General features: G+C 39.1%; 1 protein-coding gene across 4 annotated transcripts in view; it reads left to right on the top strand.

Moving 5' to 3' along the window:
* The window catches only part of LOC149540224 (alpha-L-fucosidase 2-like), a 126,388-nt gene that overhangs the window by 9,689 nt on the left and 91,459 nt on the right, over nt 1–25,240 (top strand). For 2 of the 4 annotated variants that reach the window (XM_089801361.1, XM_089801363.1), the window contains exons 2-3: nt 6,792–6,947; nt 15,818–16,734. In XM_089801361.1, coding sequence (XP_089657487.1) covers nt 6,792–6,947; nt 15,818–16,734 — 1,073 coding nt within the window. The remainder of the gene's footprint in view (nt 1–6,791; nt 6,948–15,817; nt 16,735–25,240) is intronic. The other 2 variants (XM_089801360.1, XM_089801362.1) reach the window with 1 other exon arrangement.

Raw genomic sequence — 25,240 nt, forward strand, 5'->3', positions numbered from 1 at the left:
CAAAGTGTTGTTGGCAAGAAGAATATGACACCAAATCCTCTCCACTCTCCTCTACGACTCCTTTCCACCTCAATAGGAAAGTATCCCACCTCATTAGGATTAACATAGAAGGAAAGACCAAGGAAAGGAGCTAGAATGACAGATGACCCCTGACTTAGAATAGTCAAAACTTGGAGCAGGGCAAAGCAAACATTCAAACTCCACATCTCTAATGCAATCATCCATGTCAATAGGAAAGGAAGTCACCTCTTTTAGACAAAAGAAATGGGAAAAAGATCAAGAGAGGACCATCACTATGTAGAAATCACCTAGAGAATCCCCACTTCAATAGGGATATATTTCACCTCTATAGGAACCCTTTGGAGTCGAAACCATTCACGAATAGCATCAACCTACAGAGAAACAGAGCAAAGAAAAACCAGGGCAGAAACAAGACCATGAAAAACCCACAACCAAAACCTCCTTAACCAAAACCAACACTAGGCCAAGCTGGGCCCTTGAAAACTTCTAGTAGCCACCTGACCAACAAAGAGAGCAGAGCCACACACACTTGGGAACACACCAGAGCCAGAGCAAAACAAACCACAAACTGAACGAAAGAAAAAACTAGACCTCCTCCAAACAAGAGCCTCCACACAACCAGGAAAGAGGAGGAGAGCAAAAGGCCTTCCACTAGGAAAACCAGTCTTGAGCCACAAAGAATGTGTAGCTGCAAGAAGACAAGATTTATGCCCTACAGGAATGGAGGAAACAGAATATAGGAGGCAAAAACCCCTCTCTGCAGGGCACAAACCAAGCACCACAAAAAATTTGAAAGCTAACTCAAATGTTCTACTCAGCTGGAAGGACGGCTCCAAGCCAACTAGCAAAAGAGAAAAACTGTCTAAGGGAGGAGCAACAAAGCTCACAACAAATGCAGAGCCTGTGGCAAACCACAGCTCCAAAGCAGCAAAGAGGAGGAAAGAACAAAGACCTAATTGTTAGCAGTTAATATTGTTGTTTTTGAACTAAAACATTAATATGATGGTGTATTGTGGCATTTTGTTATGTTATTTGAACTAAAATCTTAAAATAGATGGTAGTGTATTTTGTTATGCTATTTGACTATTAGCGTAGAGGTGTATTAATACAGATGCATATATTCATATATTTTTTATCCTAAACTTTTAATAAGTTTTTGTATGGATGAACCTTAAACAATTCCAAACCTCCCAAATTATTTTTGACCAAAACAGTGAACTTGAACAGTGACCCCAAACTTAATCCCCAAGTGGAACCGACAACTTGGGGCCTGGAAACTTTGCTCAAGCCCATAAAATTTGTAAACTTGAAAATGATTGAGCACATGAGAGCTGGAAACAATTTATCTGCCAAGATGTTGGAAAAAGGACTTATTTGGACAGCTTCCTTTCTTGTCACCATTCATCTCTTGAGCTGATGATAACCTTTGTTGGCTTGAGAACCAGAAAGGTTGTATCTTCTGACAGCAAGGTGATATGCTGCTTAAATGTGAATACCATTGAGTTAGCTTTATTTTACAGCCATATGAAGCCAGCAAATTGCCTATTTGGAAGATTGTGAGCTTTACAGGTAAAATAACATTCACATATGCCAAAAAGAGCCAGCTATGAACAGCTATCAAAATGCAAGAGGTACAATCATTTGCCAAAGATGTTAATACAAAAATAAATTAAAGATCGAGCTTGGGATGATGATCAATATTGTAAACCAAAGGACTGAGGAGCAAGAGGCTAGGACATTCAGAAAATGGATGTTATACGCTAGGAATCTTATATGTGAAAAAAGTTATGTCGATTGGAGGTAATTAATTAGTGATTCTATGCATTTCCAGCTGATCAGATTTCTTGAAACAAAAGCTTTCATATTGTATCTTATCTAATGCATTTTCTTGTGCAAGCTAACACTTTTGTAGTGATGGAAACTTAGAAGAGACACATACTAAAGGAAGATTCTTCTTACTTTATCTTCAGTTACAGCAGAAGGATGGATTGGAACACTATAAGATTGTAAGAGGCTTGAGCAGCCAAAGTCATGTTTGTATTTCATATTGTGGACTCAGTCATTGCAGAATGGGCTGACCGTTTCATTCAGTTTCCAACATTTTCTTATTTAGGGGTGTATGGCTTTGACTCTCAGTCCTATAGACTTCCTTGCTATCCCAGTGATCACATTTTTCTGCTGGAGTATTGCAGGCAGATCTCAGTAATAGTTGAATGTTGCCAAAAGAGACATAAGTAAGGGGTTAGTTTTCCAATCTAGATTGGACCATACAATTGTATCAAATCAAATGATGCCAAACTCATAGGTGCTGAAATTTCCTATTACAACTTGAAGCCTCATCATATTGGACATTAATATCATTATCCTATCTTATCCCTCTCATTATCTGTTCTTAGTGTTTTGATTTTCTTCCTGGACATGTTCTCTACAAGAGCTTTGAATTCCTTGAACCTTTTAAGGATTTTCTCAGACTCTTTACATTTAAGAAAGTATATACACATGTTTCTAGAGAAATCATCTACATAGATTATATAGTATAAAAATCTTCCCATTGAGGGTACAAACATGGGTCCACATTAGTCAAAATGAACTAATTCTAGTAATTTTTAGTTTTACTAGTACTATTTTGAAAAGTCCCTTTTGTATGCTTTCCTATGGCACAACCTTTGAATACTCCTTCATGGGACTGCTTTAGTTTGGGCAACCAGGTCACCATTTTCTCTATTACAGGTAGGGCATGAAAATGGAGATGTCCTAGTCTTTTGTGCTAGATTTCATTTGAGTTAGAAGTCTCATGGATGAGGGCTTGATTTGAATCAGTGCAAAGTTTGTAAAGACATCCTTGTCTTATTCCTATAGTATGTGCTCTCTTATGGTGGAGTTTATTGTCCATGCCAGAACATTTTCATCCATAAGGGTTACTCTATGCCCTTTGTTTTCAAGTGCAGAAATGGAGACTAGGTTTCGTTTTATACCTGATACAAATAATACTCCAGTGAGTTGAAGTGATATGCCTGATTTTAAATTGATGGTGCAGGTTCCAATCCCCTTTACTAGATAGTTTGAATCATCCCCACTAGTTACTTCTTATTCAGATTCACTATAGTGTCTGGAAGTTCTTTGAATCCTATAATATGTCATGAGGATCCATTATCAATCACCCAAGTCTTGATTTTATTTGAAACTTGGCTTAATAAGGCTGGATAGAAAACAAGTTTCTCTGAATCATGATCTAGGTTAACTTTTCCAAATTCGGCAAAAGAGGCTTCTTGTTTTGTTATATTAGGGCATTTGATTACATACTGTCCATATTGATCACATCTGAAACATTGTATTTGAGACATGTCCTTCCTCTTCTTGGAAGTTCCTTTTCCATGTGTTTTTCTTCCTTTTGAAATTCTCCTTTGTTCCTTTCTTATGGAAGTTAGTGTTTAATACATGTATATCATCATTTATGGAATTTTGGTTGTTTCCTCTAGTGATTAGTTTGGATTCTTCTTGTAAGCAATATGTTTTCAATCTATCAAATTTAGGTAGTTTTGACTGTGCACTAATTCCCTGAATAAATGATTCCCATGATGTTGGGAGGCCGCCTAGAGCTATTAATGTTAGCTCTGTGCTCTCAACTTGATTTCCAAGAGTTGAAAGTTGATCTATTAATTCAGTGATTCTCATAAAGTATGTAACGACGGATTCTCCCTTATTCATTTTCACATGGTGATGTTGTCTTTTCAATGCAAGGATTCTGCTAGTGTTGTTTATTTCATATGTATTTTCAAGAGATTTGAACATTTGATATGCAGTATCACATTTTGACAAAATAGGAACTTTATGATCCCCAACTTGCATCCACAATTATTTTCATAGCCTTTTCATTGTTCTTGATCCATTGAGTTTTCTCAAGATCGTTCTCTGGATCAAACGTGTTTCCTTTCACAAATGAATCTAGTTCATTTTCTCTCAACATCATCATGACTCTAAGCTTCCATGATACGGAATTGGTTGCTCCTTCAAGACAATCCTCAAATGTGATAAAACTTGACATTATGAAGAATGGAATGTAATTATTCTTTCAAGAGAGTATATTTTTGAGTAATCTGAATTCTCAAATCTAATCAGATCTTCCTTAACTAAGCTCTGATACAATTTTAAAGTGATTAGATCAATTGCAGATTTAGGCTGTATATCTTTTCGGTTTCTTGAATCTTGAATAATATGCTTATTTGACTGATGTTTCTCTTTTGCAGGTTATAATCAGAATGGGGATAATATTTCTCAAACATAGAAATAATACTGAATTAATACAAATGATTTCTGTTTATTACACATACAAATCAGAATGTAATTATCATAGACTGAACGTACTCGAAGAGGTTTTCACTAATTGATTTTGGTGTTCCTCTAAGTCTGATCGGATCTGATATATATATGAATAAAAACAAAAGGGAGGGAACATGCTAATGAATACATGTCCATTCATTATTGTCTCTCCTAAATTGTGCCGGTTCATTACTTCAAAAAAAGTCTGATGGCTATCGGGAGTTCACACAATAATTAGCAATGACAATTGTGATATTGTTGATATCATAATCAATAATCTGTATATGCAATGATAGCAGACTCAATCTGATGAGAGACACAGCACTATCGATCATATCTTGAACAGAATTATATTTGGAATATGATCAAAGATAATCTGCAATGTTAAATACCAAACAGACATGCAGATCAATATTATACTTTGAACTAATATATGATATTTTTGATCTGATTTATGAATGACAATTAGTTTAAAAAATAAGATATATATATGTATATATATATACATACAAATTTACAATGTATATTGATATATATACATGCATATAATCATATCATGGTATTGATAATTATCATTCATAATCATTTGACCAAAGCTATTATTTTCAACACATAAGAAGGCGGTTCGTACTATTAGGATTACCACTTCACAAGGTTTAGAGATCGCACAATCAATTGCCCTTGTAGTCACGCCAACTAGAGCACCGCTTGCTCAGAATACCACATTGTCCCCTACTCCTGTACCAACGTTTCCTCTTGCAACTATTCCATCAGAAGTGTAGGGGGAGCACACTGCCATAATGGATGCCGGCACTGATAGATTGTTGGCCAAGTTTCAGATAGGGGTTGAAGACATACCTCCACCCTCGCCCACCTTGATAATGGGACAGCTGGAGGAAGTGGATCACCAACCAAAGATTGGGGAAATGGAGGTTGATAGCAGTTGAGTGATTACTTCGGTTCATGAAGGAAGAATGCCATGATGATTTTAGGAATCTCCTTATAGAGCAAGGGTGGCCTAGCAATGAGATGGAAGACTGTGCCTAGGGAGGGAGAGCACCACAAATTCTACAGGCCTATACAAGACATCTAGTTATGATGGCTACCCTCTCACAGATGGAGGAGACATCTTGAGCTACCTTCATGGAGCTTTAGAAAGCTACTTGGGAGACCGCTAGGACGGAAGGGGAATGAGTTATCTTGGAGGCTGGGTTACAGGATTTGGAGGCTACGCTAGGCAAGACAAATCTATACAAGCTGAAAAAGAGGAAAAATTGGCCACAGCTGAAAAAGATTGAATGGATGCACTTAGATCTCTGCAAGCAGCGCATGCAAAACTGTTAGCTACAGAGAGAGATATGAAAGTTCTCTGACAACAGTTGCTGCGGACCACCACATCGATTGCTCCAGGGACATCTTCTCACCTGTCTTGGTAGGAAGATTTTTGCTTAGTAGTTCCTTTTTGTTTTTGGTTGTTTGGAAGATAATGGCTTTTTGGGGGGGATAATGTAGGTGATTAATAATTGTTGGAAGATAATTACTTTTTAGTATGGGATTATAATAAGTTGGTTGTGCCGAAGGTTTGTGACGGTTGGTATTCTTAACCAACCAAGAATACTAAATATAAAGGATTACCAAAACTGTGGGGGATTATGCTTATAATTGATGTAAGTTTTTGGTACTATCAATGAGAATTATATTCTGTCATTTGAATGTGTTGTGTGTTTACTGCATTATTGTCATTCTGTTAGTAATATATTTTTCTGTATAACATTAGTAGATGGTTACTGTGGCAATATCACTTCCACATTTGGCATATAATTTTTTTTTACACCTCTCATGTAAATCAATGAGAATTAATAGCTTTGGAGGTACCCATGCTTGCAAAAGTGTAAAGTGATCAAGTTGTAAAAGTCAGAATTTTAATTTGCCAAATTATCATGCTAGTCATGGGAAGCAGAGATTTTGTTTAGCATTGATGGAGAAATGAAAAAATCAGTCAGAAACCACCTATACTTGAGAGATGAGACTTCGAAAGTACAGTTCAATTGATAATAGAAATGAAATTTAAGAAATAACACCTGTGTCTTAACAACATGCTTGGACTTAGTTTATCCTTTAGTTTAGAGTGTCTTGGTAACCTGTTTAAGAAATAACAGAGTCTCCCTCTTTAAGAAATAAGCTGTTTGAGAAATACAATTTTTTAGAATGAATACAAATTCAAGGTGCTATTTCCTCTGCATGGACTGTGGACTTGGTTTATAGTTTATAGTGTCTTTGTAAGCTGTTTAAGAAATACAACTTTCCTATGATATTATAGTTAGTAAAGAACATTTTAATTCTTGTATTATAAAAAGGTTTCATAAACGAATTTTTATTATTATTATCTATTTTAAGATAGAAGCTGCTTTTTCATGATATTCAACTTTCATCTTATTGCTTACTGCTAGAATTCTGCAGAGGACACTCTGTGGACTGGAGAGCCAAGTGATTTCACAGATCCAAGGGTCAAAACTGTTCTCCCTCAAGTCAGGAAGCTTGTGACAGATGGGAAATTTGCAGAAGCTTCAACTGCAGCAAAAGCGATGGCTGGTCAACCCACTGAGGTAGAAATGATGCTTTAAGTTTCTGTTTTCTAGGGTTTTGTGGACTCTTGTAATTTATGTTTCCTTATCTTAGAATGCAAAATATTTGAAACTGTATACACTTTATGCATGTCAAATTTCCAGTGGTGTTCTTTGTGAACTCCCACCTGGAAATAAATTCTCTGGGAAGATCACCATCATTTTGATAGTTTATCTTCATGCAATCTGGCAATATTCATTAATGCAAGGTGCATTGACACATGAAATATGTTGCCTGGCTAATAGAAGAAAGGAACAGACCCTGAAGCAACTTATGACAGTTTTAATTTTAAAACTGTTTAGAGGCTTTTTGCATTTCATATATTCAAATTGAAACAAGTAATTGATCAAAATTTAGATCATGTAATTCAGTGTATACCACACATCTTTTTTGAATTATGGATCAATAGAAGCAAATGAACATGTGTTTTTTTAAATTTATTTTCTTCTGTCTAACATCGGTCATAAATATTCTCTGGCTGGTAAAAATATTATCTGTTGTCACCAACTCCACTACAAGTATATTATACTGTCTTCTTGAGATGTGCAAACAATATGAACTTGTACTTGACTCAAAATTATTCGGACGATTTCTTCAAGCCAGATTGAGAAGACAGTTTCAATGGCAACTACATAACTTTATGAACCCTAAACAACCTGGAAAGATCCAAATGCATCTGTAGCAACGGATAGGTATATCTGAACTGCTACTTTTGGAATCAAGATGAAATATCCCGACAGGATTATTGCTCCATTTTACACCCAAAACTTAAAACTTCAAAGGTTTGACATTTCGTCAAACAATTAGCAATCGAGCTCTGATGGTTCTGATTTGAAGAACTACTAAATTACCCCAACTGAGGTACAACAATTTATCAAATGCCAACTTTATTTGCTAAATTAAACAACTTGCAAATACTATAATTAATTAGATACACCTGGCAAGAGAAGAATCAGTACGGGAATACTGACTCAGACTTTGTTTATCAGTTGCTTCGACTCCATCCATCATATCTATAGAATTAACAAGATTTGAATCTGGTTTCTCCACTTTGGCTAAAGCTTCTTCCAACAAATGCAACCTCGTAGAATGCACAAAATGAGTTGCAAGACCACAAGTGACTAATTCTGCTCCATCCAATCTCATGCCAGTCAGACCCACATATTCACCCAAGAATCCTGGAAGTCTTGATAAGAAATATGATCTTTTAGACGTTGCCCCACGAGATGGTTATTAAGACTGTGGATAAAGGCGTTCTTAGTCCGAGTCGAAATCCACTGGCCCTCTGATGACTAAAAAATCCTGCCGAATGTCACCTAGCTCGGGTGAATTAAAACCCGCTTCCTTAAGCCGCCGTTGTTGTGCCGCACTACTGAATTATCCGTTTGCCACCCTGCTGACGCGATTTAGAAATCTGCAGACCTTAATGAATCGGCACCTATTAATCCATTCGGGTTTCCAAAGATAATATTCGTCTTCAACCCTGAATACCTGCAGCTACGAAAATGCCAATTCTGGCGATTGCAATTGGAGTCTAGACCTGTGTTTGACATGCGTTAATCCTCTTCTTCATCCCGCTCAATCACCTCCGTTTTCTTTTACCCACGATGGTAGACGATGCGAATCGCCTTAGTCACTAGATAGCTCACAAAATAGACATTGCCGGCCCAAGGTGGAAGACATAACAGTTCGCAATTGAGATGGCCGCTTGGCAGGTGTGTGCGATCCAATATTCGGCTAGCCCCTGTGAAATGTCAGTCGCTCCCCAATACATAGATACTGAGTGCGTCTACAATAATTATTGTAAATTGACCATTTTATATGCTTTGAGTGCGGCAGATTCTGGTATGCTGACTGAAGTTTGTCTACCAAATCCTTCAATGACAGGTCATCCTAGCTTGACCTAAAAAACGCATGTCAAATAAATCGATGCCTATAATGTCTTTAGCTAGTTGCACTTTCTTGTCATGTTATTCTGGAACGAATCCTTGACCTGAGGTTAACTCCTTCCGAATTCTTTCCAACTCAGAGATAAATGATGTCAATCTCTTTCCTCGCTGATCCTTGAATAAATAATGATGCAAAACCATTAAGTTGGCCTTAAGCCACCAATAATCGCCCTGATGAAATGACTGAATGTCACCTCCAATCTGCAATAATTCGGATGATATTTCACACCCTCAAAATTGCGTACCAATTTAGAGTTATCGTTCTCAATGGCCAACTGTGACAATTGCGAAAACCCTAGGTTCCACAATGCACCTGTGATTAAATCACAATCTGAAAATCAAAGAGAGATAATCAACTGCCTTATTCGAATGGAGCCCCCGGGGTGCCTATTTATCCTTTTTCTCCATCCACTCCAGAGACTTCTAGAACAATTTTGATCTTATCCCTCAAGTGACTTTATTAAATATTTTTATAATCCAAGTCACTTTATTAAATATAAAGTTATCTTTTAATATTTATTTATTTAATTAAAATAATTAATTAGTCGTCCTTGGACAGCCATTAATTAAATTAATTAAATCGAACTGTCACCAAAAATGGGGACATGACAGTCCGCCCTTCCTGAAATTGCTTGTCCCCAAGCAATGGCTGAACCATGAACCAATCAGTCTGCCTGGATCCCAAATGTAAATCTGTGTATCATCCCAATCCGCATCATACTCCCGTGGAGAAATCATCAATACCAGTAACTGAGAAACTGTACTCAACATCCAAACAACTGACACTTCTGATGAAATCATCTGAAAACCAACTGTAGATGTCAGTAGAAGAAACCATTCTGCGGAACTCAAGCCAACTGAAACATCAACTCTATCAAAACTCAAGCCCCTGTCAAAAAGACACCTGCACCCAACTGCATTGTAGATATGACAACAGCCATAGGTACCTGAATCACTGCCATCAAATCCAATCTCTGAAAAACTGCTCCGGGCGTGTCGATGCTGCAGGCCGAGTAACTTGCTACTACCAGTTTTATTTTCAAAAGATGGTGCCAATCTATCCCCTAATGGATGGTAAGAAACTGGAGCCAATCTACATCTGCGTGAAATAAAATCTTCTATCTCTGTGTCAAAAGAAAAGTGATGAGTGTACCCTACCGTATAATGCCGGTAAGAACCTCCAAATTCTGCTACTGGCTCTTCATCACTGAGCTGGGAATCAACAGATGGCTCCATTTTCTGACTCCGAGTGACTGTAGGCTGGATAGGATCCGGTGCATTCTGCTCAATAAACCCTTCCTCGAGATCCTTGTGAGGTAGCATAGTAGCAAGGACCCCTATAATCTTCTCAACCAATCTGCAAATAACACTAGTATCATGGATGAGAACACCTTCTGTCACTTCATGTGAGTCCAAATGAGCACATGCACTATCCATCAAATACTCCATGAACGGTTCAGTGCAGTAAAAATTATACGAGGAAGCATCAATATACTTCTCTGCACACCACAACTGATCCTCCTGTGAAGGTGGCATACCCCACTGTACCACACTGTCATTTATCAAAGAAGGATCAATCTGGAGACTTGACTCTACTGGTATCCCAAATTCATTAGAACCAGCTACTACCAAATCCTGAATATATGTGTCGGCCTTAACAATATGCTCCTTAGTAGTAACTGCGGAAGTGTACTTACCATCATCCACCTTAGTAGTCAAATGAACTGGGTCTGGGGCTGGTTTTGACCGCAAATGCTCCAACTCCACGGTCACCTCCTTCAACTGAAACTGCGACTTCTGTAGATCTCGCTGTGTGTCCTCTAACGCCTCAGTAGTCGCTATGAGCTCTTGGGAAAGCTCACTCACCTCCTCTTCACGATCCAAGAGTGCCTCATATGCTGTACTCCCCCACTCAACCAAGTGATCACGGTCGGCTACCAATCGTAAATAATCCTGCTTCAATGTCCGAACAGCTTCACGCAAGGCATGAATCTCTGCCAAAGAAAAGTAACCACCGCTGGACTCATCTGTCATAGAAGAACCCCAACCAGTAACAGCCAACAACTGACGAGCAGTATCAAAATGCTCACAAGTGATAGCAATGTCTCGCTCACTAACTTTCAACTGGCTAATCACATGATGGCTCTGGCTAGACTGTCTTCTATAAACTCCCTCTGACACATTGTTTGTAGGAGTGTCTTCAAAGATACTGGTCTCTGGATTATTACCATCTAGATTTTTCGAATAACTTCAAAACTCATATCAACATCCAGAGTGTCAAAATCTGTAATTCTGCTGTCAAGCTCTTCTGTACCTAAAGAAACTGTCAAGGAAGCTGAATCTTCAAAACTGTTCACTTCATCCTCCTGGGTATCATCAAGGCGAAAACGATCCTGGGACTCATCTGTACACACTGTCAAATATGAAAAATCTTCAACACCTTTCAGCAAGAATGGTCGTCTACATATATGAACCAAACCCAACAACGGTGTATAAAAACCAATACCAACATCGGTCAGGCTGCTGGCACAAAGAAAGACAACACCGGGTGTTCTGCTAATCCAGTCCATGATAGTATTTAAACAATCATCGCTACCATTAAGTGTTCTCCAGTCAATTGAATCCCAGACGTTGCTAAAACATTCTTGAGTCCATATCCGTAAACAAGGAACAGCTGGTAACTCAAGCAAACTACTTACCTGAGTAATGTGACCAATACCAATTAACTTCACATACCTGTCTGCCATTGTCCTTGTATCCTGGATGTGAATGCAAGATGAACTCGTAACATTATCAGCTACCATATATGATCCGTCAAATGTAGAAAGCTGAGTGTTAGACGTACCAGATGAAATTAAACTTAGCTCCATGCCATGCTCATTCTCATGTCTCTCCCAGTCCTGTAATGCCAAAGTTGCTCGAGTGTCCTCAAGCTCGCAAGAAAGCTTGACAACTTCCTCCTCCTTCCTCCTCAAGGCATCTGAATAATCTTTGGTAAGACTTAGAAGATGGTCACGATCTGATAGAAGATGCAAATAGCTCAACTTCGTCGTTCCCATTCCTTCACCAATTGCATGTAAGTCACAACAAGAAGATTTTGCTTGAACTCCCTTATGTCTTCCTTGTAACTGAATCATCTGGATGTGCTCTTCTAACATCTCCCGCATCCTGTCATGATGAGATAAAGAAGCCACAATACTATCTTTGCTTACCTTCAGCTGGCTGGACAAATCATGTGAGGTACTGCCATTCTCATCCTCATGTGACGAAGCATCTAACTGAGCCTGGTACTCTCTGTCAGCAAAATCATAAATGCTCGATGTCTGCTCATTTTCACCAGGTATCTCATCACCATGCACAATGACATCTTCATCATCATCTGAACTCACTTTACTGTAATCATTGCTTGTCGGAACCAAACTACCCTGAGTACATGAGACATCACCTTTGGAAAACTCGTATTCAACTATCTCAACTTGAGTGTCAAGTTGACAGTTACTATTCATCAGCGTAATATCCTTCACCACTTCTTCCTGTGACCGAATTGAAGCCTCTGACTGGTTGCACACTTGTTTCTCGAACTCCTCATTAAGGTTCCTAGTAGCATCTCTCATTGTATCAGTCAACGCTTTGTGAGAAGATTTGTCAAAACGAAATCCAGTTGATTTATTCACCTTAGCTGGGACGGACAGCCTGTCAATCATATGGTGGTGCTTAACCAACAGTTCAGACATGTTATGTTTGATTTTTCTGAGCTCATCCTGAATACCTGAATAGTCCTCCTTTCCACAATTCCGACTCTGAATACTGTGTCTATTACTTGTCCGAGATTGTGTCCTTGGAGACTTTGTGCTGTACCTGTACATCTTGGTTGAAGTCGAGTGCTGATTACTCGTGTAAGTCGGTTCTCACCCCACAGGATGGCAAGAAAACCGCTCTGATACCACTGAAATATCCCGACAGGATTATTGCTCCTTTTTACACCCAAAACTTAAAACTTCAAAGGTTTGACATTTCGTCAAACAATTAGCAATCGAGCTCTGATGGTTCTGATTTGAAGAACTACTAAATTACCCCAACTGAGGTACAACAATTTATCAAATGCCAACTTTATTTGCTAAATTAAACAACTTGCAAATACTATAATTAATTAGATACACCTGGCAAGAGAAGAATCAGTACGGGAATACTGACTCAGACTTTGTTTATCAGTTGCTTCGACTCCATCCATAATATCTATAGAATTAACAAGATTTGAATCTGGTTTCTCCACTTTGGCTAAAGCTTCTTCCAACAAATGCAACCTCGTAGAATGCACAAAATGAGTTGCAAGACCACAAGTGACTAATTCTGCTCCATCCAATCTCATGCCAGTCAGACCCACATATTCACCCAAGAATCCTGGAAGTCTTGATAAGAAATATGATCTTTTAGACGTTGCCCCACGAGATGGTTATTAAGACTGTGGATAAAGGCGTTCTTAGTCCGAGTCGAAATCCACTGGCCCTCTGATGACTAAAAAATCCTGCCGAATGTCACCCAGCTCGGGTGAATTAAAACCCGCTTCCTTAAGCCGCCGTTGTTGTGCCGCACTACTAAATTATCCGTTTGCCACCCTGCTGACGCGATTTAGAAATCTGCAGACCTTAATGAATCGGCACCTATTAATCCATTCGGGTTTCCAAAGATAATATTCGTCTTCAACCCTGAATACCTGCGGCTACGAAAATGCCAATTCTGGCGATTGCAATTGGAGTCTGGACCTGTGTTTGACATGCGTTAATCCTCTTCTTCATCCCGCTCAATCACCTCCGTTTTCTTTTACCCACGATGGTAGACGATTCGAATCGCCTTGGTCACTAGATAGCTCACAAAATAGACATTGCCGGTCCAAGGTGGAAGACATAACAGCTCGCAATTGAGATGGCCGCTTGGCAGGTGTGTGCGATCCAATATTCGGCTAGCCCCTGTGAAATGTCAGTCGCTCCCCAATACATAGATACTGAGTGCGTCTACAATAATTATTGTAAATTGACCATTTTATATGCTTTGAGTGCGGCAGATTCTGGTATGCTGACTGAAGTTTGTCTACCAAATCCTTCAATGACAGGTCATCCTAGCCTGACCTGAAAATCGCATGTCAAATAAATCGATGCCTATAATGTCTTTAGCTAGTTGCACTTTCTTGTCATGTTATTTTGGAACGAATCCTTGACCTGAGGTTAACTCCTTCCGAATTCTGTCCAACTCAGAGATAAATGATGTCAATCTCTTTCCTCGCTGATCCTTGAATAAATAATGATGCAAAACCATTAAGTTGGCCTTAAGCCACCAATAATCGCCCTGATGAAATGACTGAATGTCACCTCCAATCTGCAATAATTCGGATGATATTTCACACCCTCAAAATTGCGTACCAATTGAGAGTTATCGTTCTCAATGGCCAACTGTGACAATTGCGAAAACCCTAGGTTCCACAATGCACCTGTGATTAAATCACAATCTGAAAATCAAAGAGAGATAATCAACTGCCTTATTCGAATGGAGCCCCCGGGGTGCCTATTTATCCTTTTTTCTCCATCCACTCCAGAGACTTCTAGAACAATTTTGATCTTATCCCTCAAGTGACTTTATTAAATATTTTTATAATCCAAGTCACTTTATTAAATATAAAGTTATCTTTTAATATTTATTTATTTAATTAAAATAATTAATTAGTCGTCTTTGGACAACCATTAATTAAATTAATTAAATCGAACTGTCACCAAAAATGGGGACATGACACAAGACAATGACAATTTAATCCAGAAAAAAACCCTATCACATTTTGAGCTTTCTGTGGACCATATGATTTTGATAGTCTCAGAGAATTTCCTTCCACCAATTGATTGATATGCTAAGGTTCTCAGATGAATTGCTTGTGCCTATTTACTCTTTTCATGGATTGCAACACCACATTGTCAATAGGATATCAGCCTAATTGAATAAATCTAATGTATAGACTAGAATTTTACTGTAATTTATTCCATCTCTTGGATAGGTGTAAAGCATTTAATCCTTAGACCTTCTTGCCGAGCTTTATGGAGTCTTCAGCACTTACCTCATTGGGCAACCAACAATAGTCGCCGCGAGCATTTTCTGCCTGATCTATATGTTTAAACTAGTCAATTTCTGATTGAGAAGACAGTTTCACTGGCAACTACATAATTTTATGAACCCTAAACAACCTGCAAAGATCCAAATGCATCTGTAGCAGCAGGTAGGTATATCTGAACTGCTACTTTTGGAGTCAAGACAATGACAATTTAATCCAGAAAAAAACCCTATCACTTTTCGAGCTTTCTGTGAACCATATGATTTTGATAGTCTCAGAGAATTTCCTTCCACCAATTGGTTGATATGCTAAGGTTCTCAGACGAATTGCTTGTGCCTATTTACTCTTGTCAGGGATTGCAGTAACACATTGTCAATAGGATATCAACCTAATTGAATAAATCTAAGATATAGACTAGAATTTGATTGTAATTTTTTCCATTTGGATGGGTGTAAAGCATTTTATCCATAGACCTTTGCTTGCCAAGCTTTACGGAATCTTCAGCATTTACCTCATTGGGCAACCAACAATAGTTGCTTCAAGCATTTTCTGCCTGATCTATATGTTTAAGCTAGTCAATTTCAGAAGTAGCCGGAATTATATTAGCTGAAGCATACACTGCATATCTGTGTTAAGATATATTTGTACATAAACGTACCATGGAAAAATTAGAAAAATAAGTGAAGATTACTTTGACGAGTTTTTGAAAAATATTGTCAGTGTCAAGGGCAGGATACTTCAGAGTAGAATTTCAGAAGACTGTGTTGAGTAGCTTGTTGTAATTCATACTTAATTGTTTGTGATGAAGGTTTATCAGCCACTGGGTGATATCAAGATTGATTTTGGTGCATCTCATAAAGTTTTTGATGCTGATAGTTATACAAGAGAGCTGGATTTAGACACAGCAACAGTTAAAGTGAATTATGTTGCTGAGGGCATAGAGTTTACCAGGGAAGTTTTTTCATCCTTTCCGCATCAAATAATAGCTACAAAGATATCTGCAAACAAATCAGGTGCTGTTTCTTTTACAGTGTCTCTTGATAGTCTGTTGCAACATGAATCACATATAAAAGGTAAAAATCAGATTATTATGCAGGGTGAATGCCCTGGGAAGAGACCTCCTCCCGGAAAAAAATTATGTGCAAACAGAGAGGGAATCAAATTTTGTGCAATTCTTGAGATACACATTAGCAGTGAAGCAGGTGTAGTATCCAGTATCGAAGATAAGAAACTGAAAGTTGAAGGTTCAAACTGGGCTGTTCTATTTTTAGCGGCATCATCTTCATATGATGGCCCTTTCACCAATCCTGCTGAATCTAAGAAGGATCCAGTTTCTGCATCATCAAACACCCTAAATTCCATAAAGGATGTTTCATTTTCTGAACTTTATGCATCTCATTTGGCAGACTATCAATGTCTTTTCCATCGGGTTTCCCTTCAGCTTTCTAACAGCAGAAAAAGTGGTTCTCAGAATGATAGATATTCTCCTTCAACCGTTACAAACAGGTGTCAAGATTTGCCATGTGCAGACAAGCAGCAAAAATTACTTGCAGGGAAGATATCAACAGCCGATAGAATAAACAATTTTATGAAGGATGAGGACCCAAGTTTAGTGACACTGCTTTTCCAGTATGGCCGATATTTGCTGATATCATCATCTCGCCCTGGAACATTGGTCTCAAATTTGCAAGGAATATGGAGCCAAAAAACTGCACCAGCCTGGGAGTACTACATCTGTTTCTTTGGTTCCACATTGAAGTTCTTAGCTACATCTTTATTTTGGTTCACGGATTTATTGTTAAGAAAAGCATATTTTTGATTGCAGTAGTACATTTTTCCTTTTGGACAATGTACTTAAACATGTATCCTACAACGATGGTATATATAGGTTAGCTTTCTGGTATAGCTTGTGGAGAATTTAAATCTTCTTTTTTCTGGTATAGCTTGTGGAGAATTTATTTGTACAAGGGGAATCAACAAGGTCCATACAAATAATTTAAAAAATGTGTGACTCTTAGTATGAAATCCGACAGAAACAAACACACGACTCTTTGAATCATGCAGTGGCATATCATTAAGTTTTGTATTCATCATTTTTATATTACCAGTCCTCTGACAGAAGGCTTCAGGTCCTGGTTCTGTTTGACCTAGATTTAAAATTTGGATCTGGTACCCTATGGATTCGGGCATGCAGTCGACAACCTACAGGTCTGACTCAGATGAACCTTGGCAGAAGTTAAAGCGTTTTCACATGAAACTGACAAATCTCACCATTTTCTTTTTTTTGTATGTTCTTAACCTTTTTTGTTTTAAGAAAGCTCTGGAAAGTGCAATTCATCCCCCGAACGGTAAAATATTACATAAAAAAACCAAAAGGGAAAAACAAGTGAATGGGAAAGAAAAATATTTTCCTTTGTTGCTAAACTGAGACTCATTTTCTTTCTTACCATTGAATGAAATTGAGTTGAAGATTAATCATTGAATGCTCTAAGCTGGTTGGTGTGCTATTCCTACAGATTTCAAACTATTTATTGTCGAGGAGATCATTGAGGAAGATTTCTTTGAAAGAAATAGGTTAATGGAAGTTGATCTTTTTCTTATATTTTATTTTACAGACAGCTCTCTCGTAATTTGCATTAAAGTTTTTGGTTTGTTTTCATTCTTCTAGGTATATATATCACATGCTTAACATTTTAAATGAATTAACTATCAAGCTGTATTTATATGTCTTCGCTTTCAAATTTGTAATATTCCCAAGTGCAGAGGCCTGGTGACGACTGATTTGATGGCCGTATAGAAGCCTAGGGTGAGGGTCGTACAGTGTGAGGATCATAGTAGTGGCTGTATGGAGGCTGTATTATGGGCGTATGGTGGAAGGATGGCAAAGTGTGAGGTTGTATGGTGATCAAGTGTGTCGTCGGTGGTCAAGGATGATTGTACGGTGGTCTATGTTGGTGTACAGTGGAGAGGGAGGGAATAGTGTACAACGTAGGGGCTAAGATGGCGGTACGGTGGATTGATAGACGACAGGAGGGATGTACGAAGGTGTGGGTGGAGGGTGAAGGCCATACGGCCAAGGAAGTAGTTACAAAAATGACAGCAAGTGGTACAGTTAGATATCTGAGCCCAATGGTGAGAACACTCTTGTTCATATGCAAACACAAAGATTTTGATGGAATCCAGACACAATAATAGAGACTCAAATACAAATAATTCTTTCAAGAAATATATATGCTGAAAGATGATGCTCTGACTCGCTAGTTTCGAGTGAAGTGTTACAGGCGACGGAATAGGGTGAGGTTTTTAAATTCCACCGAAATCGGATAAACCAAATAGGGAAGGTCTTTCACTTCCAAAATGGTGAACAACAGAGAACCTCAACAGGAATTCGCAGTACAGAAAAAATAATCCAAATTGCATACCTAATGACAACCTACAAGTTGTGCTTAAATACCCGTCAGGGAAAACTTTTCAAGGGTGTACAAAGATGGCCGACGGCAACACAAACTACGAAAACAAAATAAAAATGGGTCGGACATATAGTAAATCAATCAGCCCATTAACAATAGTTTGATTAATGATTTATTTTATAACGGGAACATTACAGTCCTCCCGTCCCAAATTTTGCTTGTCCTCAAGCAAATGCAATGTCGGGTGCTAGAGAATGTGCTCGCCCTCCCACGTCGCGTCCTCCAATGGCAGGTGTTTCCAACGCACCAAATATTCCTTCACTATGTGGTTCCGCAGGGTCTTCTCATGTACTTCGATGATCTCGGCTGGTTCCAATATGAGTTTTCCTTCTTCATTAAGCGGCGGAAGGTCCATGGCTACTGTGACGTTCTGCCCCACGATCTTCTTTTGGCATGAAACATGAAAGACATTATGAATACGGTTTCCCTCCGGAATTTCCAGCTCGTAAGCGACTTCACCAATGCGACGAATTATGCGATAGGGGCCATAAAATTGAGGCTCCAATTTTTCTTTTCCCTTTTCCTTCAATGAAGATTGTCAATATGGCTGGAGCTTGATATAAACCAAGTCCCCTACTTTGAAACTCCTCTCCATACGGTGTTTGTCGGCATACATTTTTTGCTGATTTTGTGTCCGTGGCAAGTTTTCCTTCAGGTATCATAGGATGTCCTGTTCCTCCTGAAGCCAAAACCTCGTCCTTGGTGCGTGATTGTCTCCCAATACTGTCGATGAAGGAGAGGGGTTCGTACCCGTACAAAGCTTTGAATGGTGCCATCCTGATGGACATGTGATACATGGTATTGTAACAATATTCTCCCAAGTGTGTCCACTTGACCCATGGTCTTTGTTGTGCCGAAACATAGCTTCAAAGGTAACCTTTGAGCCATTTGTTCATAATCTCCATTTGTCTATCTGTCTGAGGGTGGTAACTAGTACTTGGTGACAAATCTGTCCCTGCCAATCAAAACAGTTTTGTCTGGAAGATGCTGATGAATTGCCCATCTCGATCACTGACAATCTTTCGGGGTAACCTGTGCAGACGAAAGACTTATCTAAAAAATAGATCAGTAACTTGTGCGGCTTGAAAATTTGAGGGGATGGCAGAGAAATGTGCGTACTTTGTCAATTTGTCAACTACCACAAAAACACAACCCTTTCTGTTCACCTTGGGAAGCGCCGTTATGAAATCGATTGAGATACTTTCCCACTTATGTTCTGGAATCGACAGAGGCTGCAGTAACCCGACAGGTAGAGTATGTTTAGATTTGTTCTGCTGGTAGATCATACACTCTTACATATTGCAACACATCTCCTTTAAGTCCTTTCTATGAAAACCTCTCATGGAGACTTTTGTAAGTTTTGAGGAAGCCCAAGTGTCCTGTTAGGGGAGAGTTGTGTACCTCCTTTAGAATTTTTTGCTTCAATTTGGATTCTGGCATTAAAAATATCCAACTCTTATAGTAAATGATGTCATCCACCACTTTGTACCGATCATCCTTGGTGTTGTCATCCATTAGCTCACAGGCAAATGTGTTTTTGGAATATTTTACCAACAAATGTGCTTTCCAATCGGCTGAAATCTTGGTTAGTAAGCAGAAAGTGGGTTTCCTAGATAAAACATCTGCAACCACATTGTTCTTTCCTTTTACATATTCAATGTCAATATCAAAGGCCTGAACCTTGCTTACCCATTTTTGTTGCCTCTTGTTCAAATCTCGTTGCTCTAGAAAATATCTCAAATTGTTGTGATCCGTGCGGACGACAAACTTGGCACCTACTAGATACTGCTGGAACTTGGTTAGTGCATGTATGATGGTCAACATCTCTTTGTCGTAAATGGAATATAGGTGTTCTGTCTGCATAAGCTTCTTGCTCTCATAAGCTATGGGGTGTCTATCTTGCATCAGTACCACGCGAATGCCTTCTCCTGACGCATCGCACTCCAAAATGAACGGTCGAGTGGAATCAGGTAATGCAAGTACGGGACAAGTGCTCATTGCTTTTTTCAGCTTATCAAAAGTGAGTTGTGCCCTTTCATTCCATTGGAAAGACCCCTTTCTTGTCAGATCTGTTAAGGGTGTGTTGCGCTGAGAGAATCATTCAACGAACCTTTGGTAATAGTTGTATAGTCCGAAAAACCCTTGCAAATCTGTGAGTGATTTTGGGGGAGGCCAATCAAGGATAGCCTAAATCTTCTCTTGATGAACTTGAACTTCATATTTATTGACAACATGCCCTAGGTACAATATTTCTGTCATACCAAATTCACATTTGGATTGCTTGGCGAACAAAGACTGCTCCTCCATGATCTTTAGGACTTCATCGAGATGCTTCAGGTGCTCCTCCCATGTCTTGCTATAAATAAGATCATAAAAAAATACCAATAAGTACTTATGCAATTGTTTGTTGAAGATGCGATTCATGTATGATTGGAGTGTAGCAGGTGCATTTGTCAATCCGAAGGGCATGACTAGAAATTCATAATGCTTGTAGTAACAATGGAAAGCCATCTTTTCCACATCTTCCTCCCTCGTGCGGATCTGATGGTATTCGGAACAGAGATCTATTTTTGAAAAATAGACTGCACCATGCAATTCATCTAGCAACTCATCTATCCTTGGAATGGGATATCTATTCTTTATTGTTTTTTTGTTCTACGCACGGTAATCCACACACGTGCATCGTCCCGTCCTTTTTGACCGATACCACTGATGACGCGGAAGGGCTAGAATTGGGATAGATCCATCCTTTCTCTAGTAGTTCTTGAATCGTCTTTTCGATCTCATCTTTGAATATCTTGGGATGGCGGTATGATGTGGTTATGACCGGCGTGCTTCCTACTTCCAATTCGATAGTATGTTCAAACCCTCGATGCGGTGGTATGTCGGGGGGAATGTCTACAAAAACTTTATCATGGTCGCTCAAAATTTTCTGGAGATCATCATCTCGGGGAGGTGTCCGTTGCCCTTTTATAGGTTTCGTTGAGACAAAACAATGTGCAACACACGCAATGTCATCACGTCGAAAAATTTTCTCCATTCGATTTGTAGAAACTTCCTTTGGACCTTTATTTGCCATTCCGCAGAGAACAACCTTCTTTCCATTCACAACAAAAGTGAAGTCCATGTGTTTGAAACTTTGAGTGTATTCATCTAGTGTTTCCATCCACTGTATGCTTAGAATAACCTCCATGTCATCAAGGTACACTATGAAGAAATCCTCGGTCATCGTGTGATTTGCCATTGTGATACTTAGTTGAGGAACTAGGTGTGTGTAGGGTAGGAGAGTCCCTCCTGCAACCTTGACCTGAAATCTTGCGCGTGTTTCCATAGGTAGTCCTCCTCGTTTCACTAGAGATGAGTTTATGAAGTTTAGTGTAGTTCTGCTATCGAGCATCACCATAACCCTTTGTCCTTGAAGGGTTCCCCGTACACGAAACACTGAGCACCTTGGGCTACTGGCTAGTGCAATAGTTCCTCTGCGCCGTACCAGAGCTGCAATTCTTTTTGTACGGTTCAAACTAACCATGTTGGTGTTGTCGTGATGTTGGTTGTCTTTGGCGAGTATTTCTTCCTCTTCGTCTTCATCATCAGACATGACCTTAATGTAATGGATCTTCCCTTTTCCGAGACATCTATGGCCAGGCTCCCAAGGTCCCTTGCAATTGAAACACAGTTTCTTCCTTCAGAGCTCCTGTTTGGTGGCTTCGTCTAACAACGGCTTCTTGGGCGAAGGTTTATTATCTTTGTCCCTCGGAAACATAGGCGGTTTGGAATGTGAGTAACTTCATGAGGATGATGTCGATGATGATGCCATACTCCGTGCCTTGTTAATGGCCTCTGACAAGGTGGCAGGATTGAACCCTTTTACCCAACGAAGGTTTATTATCTTTGTCCTTCGGAAACATAGGCGGTTTGGAATGTGAGTAACTTCGTGAGGATGATGTCGATGATAATGCCATACTCCGTGCCTTGTTAATGGCCTCTGACAAGGTGGCAGGATCGAACCCTTTTACCCAACTTTTTAGTGGTTCTGTCAGTCCGTCCATGAAGAGCACTATTCGTCTTCTTTCAGAAATGTCCATGAGCAAAACAGAGAGTTTTTGAAGTTCCGAATCTTTACCATCAAATTGATCTATCAATCTCTCAGTGAATTCCACGTAAGTATTTTATTTGATCATGCCCTAGTGTGATGGTGCCATGATGCCACCATTCATGTGCAACTCCCTCTAGGTGTAATACCACAAATTTAATTGCTTCTTCTTTTAGCATGGGGTTAAGCTAGAAGTAAGTATCGGTCTTCATTACCCACGCTTGCGCAGATATGGATCCGGATCTGTCAAATGGAGACAAATTTACTTTACTCAACTTCCTTCTGGAATCATCATTAAAATATCCTCTGTTTCCGCCTCTCGAATATCTCATTCTTAGATTTGCATAACCTTTGTAGGATATATCTTCCACAAAATTCACATTCTTCTAGTCTTCTCTCAGTTCTTCTTGCATTTCTTCAAAGGTTGGCTGCTTACCTCCGGTTGGTGTCTGAAAAGACGGCATGGAAGGTCGAGAACGTGCTGGATGAGGGTTTGTTTTACCCGACACTGAGTCCGTGGTGTGACCATTTTGTTCTCCGGATATTTTATTGTCTGCCAACTTCTTGAGAGTCTCTTCCATGAGTTGTTGAGTATCAGTGATCTTTGCCTGGTTCTTCGCAAGTTCTCTCAGTAGTGCTACGAGTTCGACAGCTGTTGGTTCTGGTTTGGCAGCCATTGTATCAACGGAATGGGTTCTTTGTCTCTTCCGACTATAAACTCTCATTCACTATTCACATGCTGGTAGGATTGAAGCTCTGATGCCATTGTAATGTTCCCAAGTGTAGAGGCCTGGTGACGACCAATTTGATGGCCGTACAAAAGCCTAGGGTGAGGGCCGTACGGTGTGAGGATCATAGAAGTGGCCGTATGGAGGCTATATTATGGGCGTACAGTGGAAGGATGGCAAAGTGTGAGGTCGTACGGTGATTAAGGGTGCTGTCGGTGGTCAAGGATGATCGTACGGCGGTCTGTGCTAGTGTACGATGAAGAGGGAGGGAATGGCGTACGACGTAGGGGCTGAGATGGCTGTATGGTAGGCCGTACAATGGATTGATGGACGACAGGAGGGATGCATGGAGGTGTTGGTGGAGGGTGAAGGCCGTACGACCGAGTAAGAAGCAGTTATTAAAATGACAAGAAGTGGTACGATTAGGTATCTGAGCCCAACGGTGAAAACACTCTTGTTCATATGCAAACACAAAGATTTTGATGGAATCCAGACACAATAATAGAGACTTGAATATAGATAATTCCTTCAAGAAATATATATGCCGAAAGATGATGCTCCGATTTGCTAGCTCCGAGTGAAGTGTTATAGGCGATGAAATAGGGTTAGGTCTTTAAATCCCACCTAAACCGGATAAACCAAATAGGGAAGGTCTTTCACTTCCGAAATGGCGAACAACAGAGAACCCCAACAGGAATTCTCAGTATAGAGAAAATAATCCAAATTACATACCTAATGACAACCTACAAGTTGTGCTTAAATACCCGTCAGGGAAAACTTTCCGAGGGTGTACAAAATGGTCGACGATTACACAAACTACAGAAACAAAATAAAAATGGGTCCGAGATATTCAATCGGCCCATTAACAATAGTTTGATTAATGATTTATTTTATAATGGGAACATTACAAAATTTCATTTGTTTCCACTCTTTAAGTGTGTTGTTTATTGAAATATTTGTCTGAGGGATAATAATGGGAATTATTTCTAGCTTTGAGTCAATCCTGCTTCAAAGCTAGCTCAAACTCCCCCCTTTGGAAATGTGTTGAAATGGTACAAACTCCTAGGTGGTCAAGGTTATGTTTGGATTTGTGATCATTGTAAAAGATATTTGAGCTCATACAATTGTGTGAAAAAACATTTGTGCAAGATCCCTTAGCATGGCATCAAATTTTGTCTAGGCATAGATGGTAATGGCATTCTTGAAGCACAAGTCTTTGCATTTATTGAAGATCAATAAAAATGTGGCCCAAGAGAAGACCATAAATACCATAAATCAAATTATTGTCTGTCAAAGAAAGAATCTCAAGGGATGAAGCCCTCTCCACCGCTTCCCATTTTCAACCAACAAAGAACCATCTATTTTTGTCCACACTTAAAGAATGACTTGTGGCCTCTATACATAAGAGATCAAAGAAACCATTGAAAATGACATTTTGAAATGATTCTAGAGAGATTTTTGAGCCGAACATAGCATTATGTGTCTATGTGAATGAATTGGCATTCAATGTTGTTTGCTCATCATGTTGTTAACAACTGGTGAAAGTAATTAATGATGCTCCAAAGGAGGACAAGTGCTTGGGTTTTGAGAAGGTGCATAACACCTTATTGGATAAAAGGGTGAAATTTGTAGAAAACTTCTTGAAGCCTATAAGGGATTAGTGGGTTGAAACTAGGGTGTCCATCATTTACGATGAATGGAAAATTGCAAAAAGTTGTTCATTGATCAATGTTATTGCAGTGTCTCCTAAAACTACATATTTTTGAGAGTAGTGGCTTGTGAAGGAAAGGTGAATGTTTTATTTATCGTAAGCTTTTTTCATCAAGAAATTGAGTAAGTGGGACCTTGAAAATGTTTTGCAAGTTATAACAATGCTAACGATTATAGGGCTGCTTAGTTATTGGTTGAGAAGTATTGTGTATGTTGTAGTAGAACAAACT

This window comes from Cupressus sempervirens, chromosome 9 (genome assembly GCF_028749045.1).
Source record: "Cupressus sempervirens isolate cs-2001-9-10 chromosome 9, ASM2874904v1, whole genome shotgun sequence".
Classification (NCBI taxonomy): domain Eukaryota; kingdom Viridiplantae; phylum Streptophyta; class Pinopsida; order Cupressales; family Cupressaceae; genus Cupressus; species Cupressus sempervirens.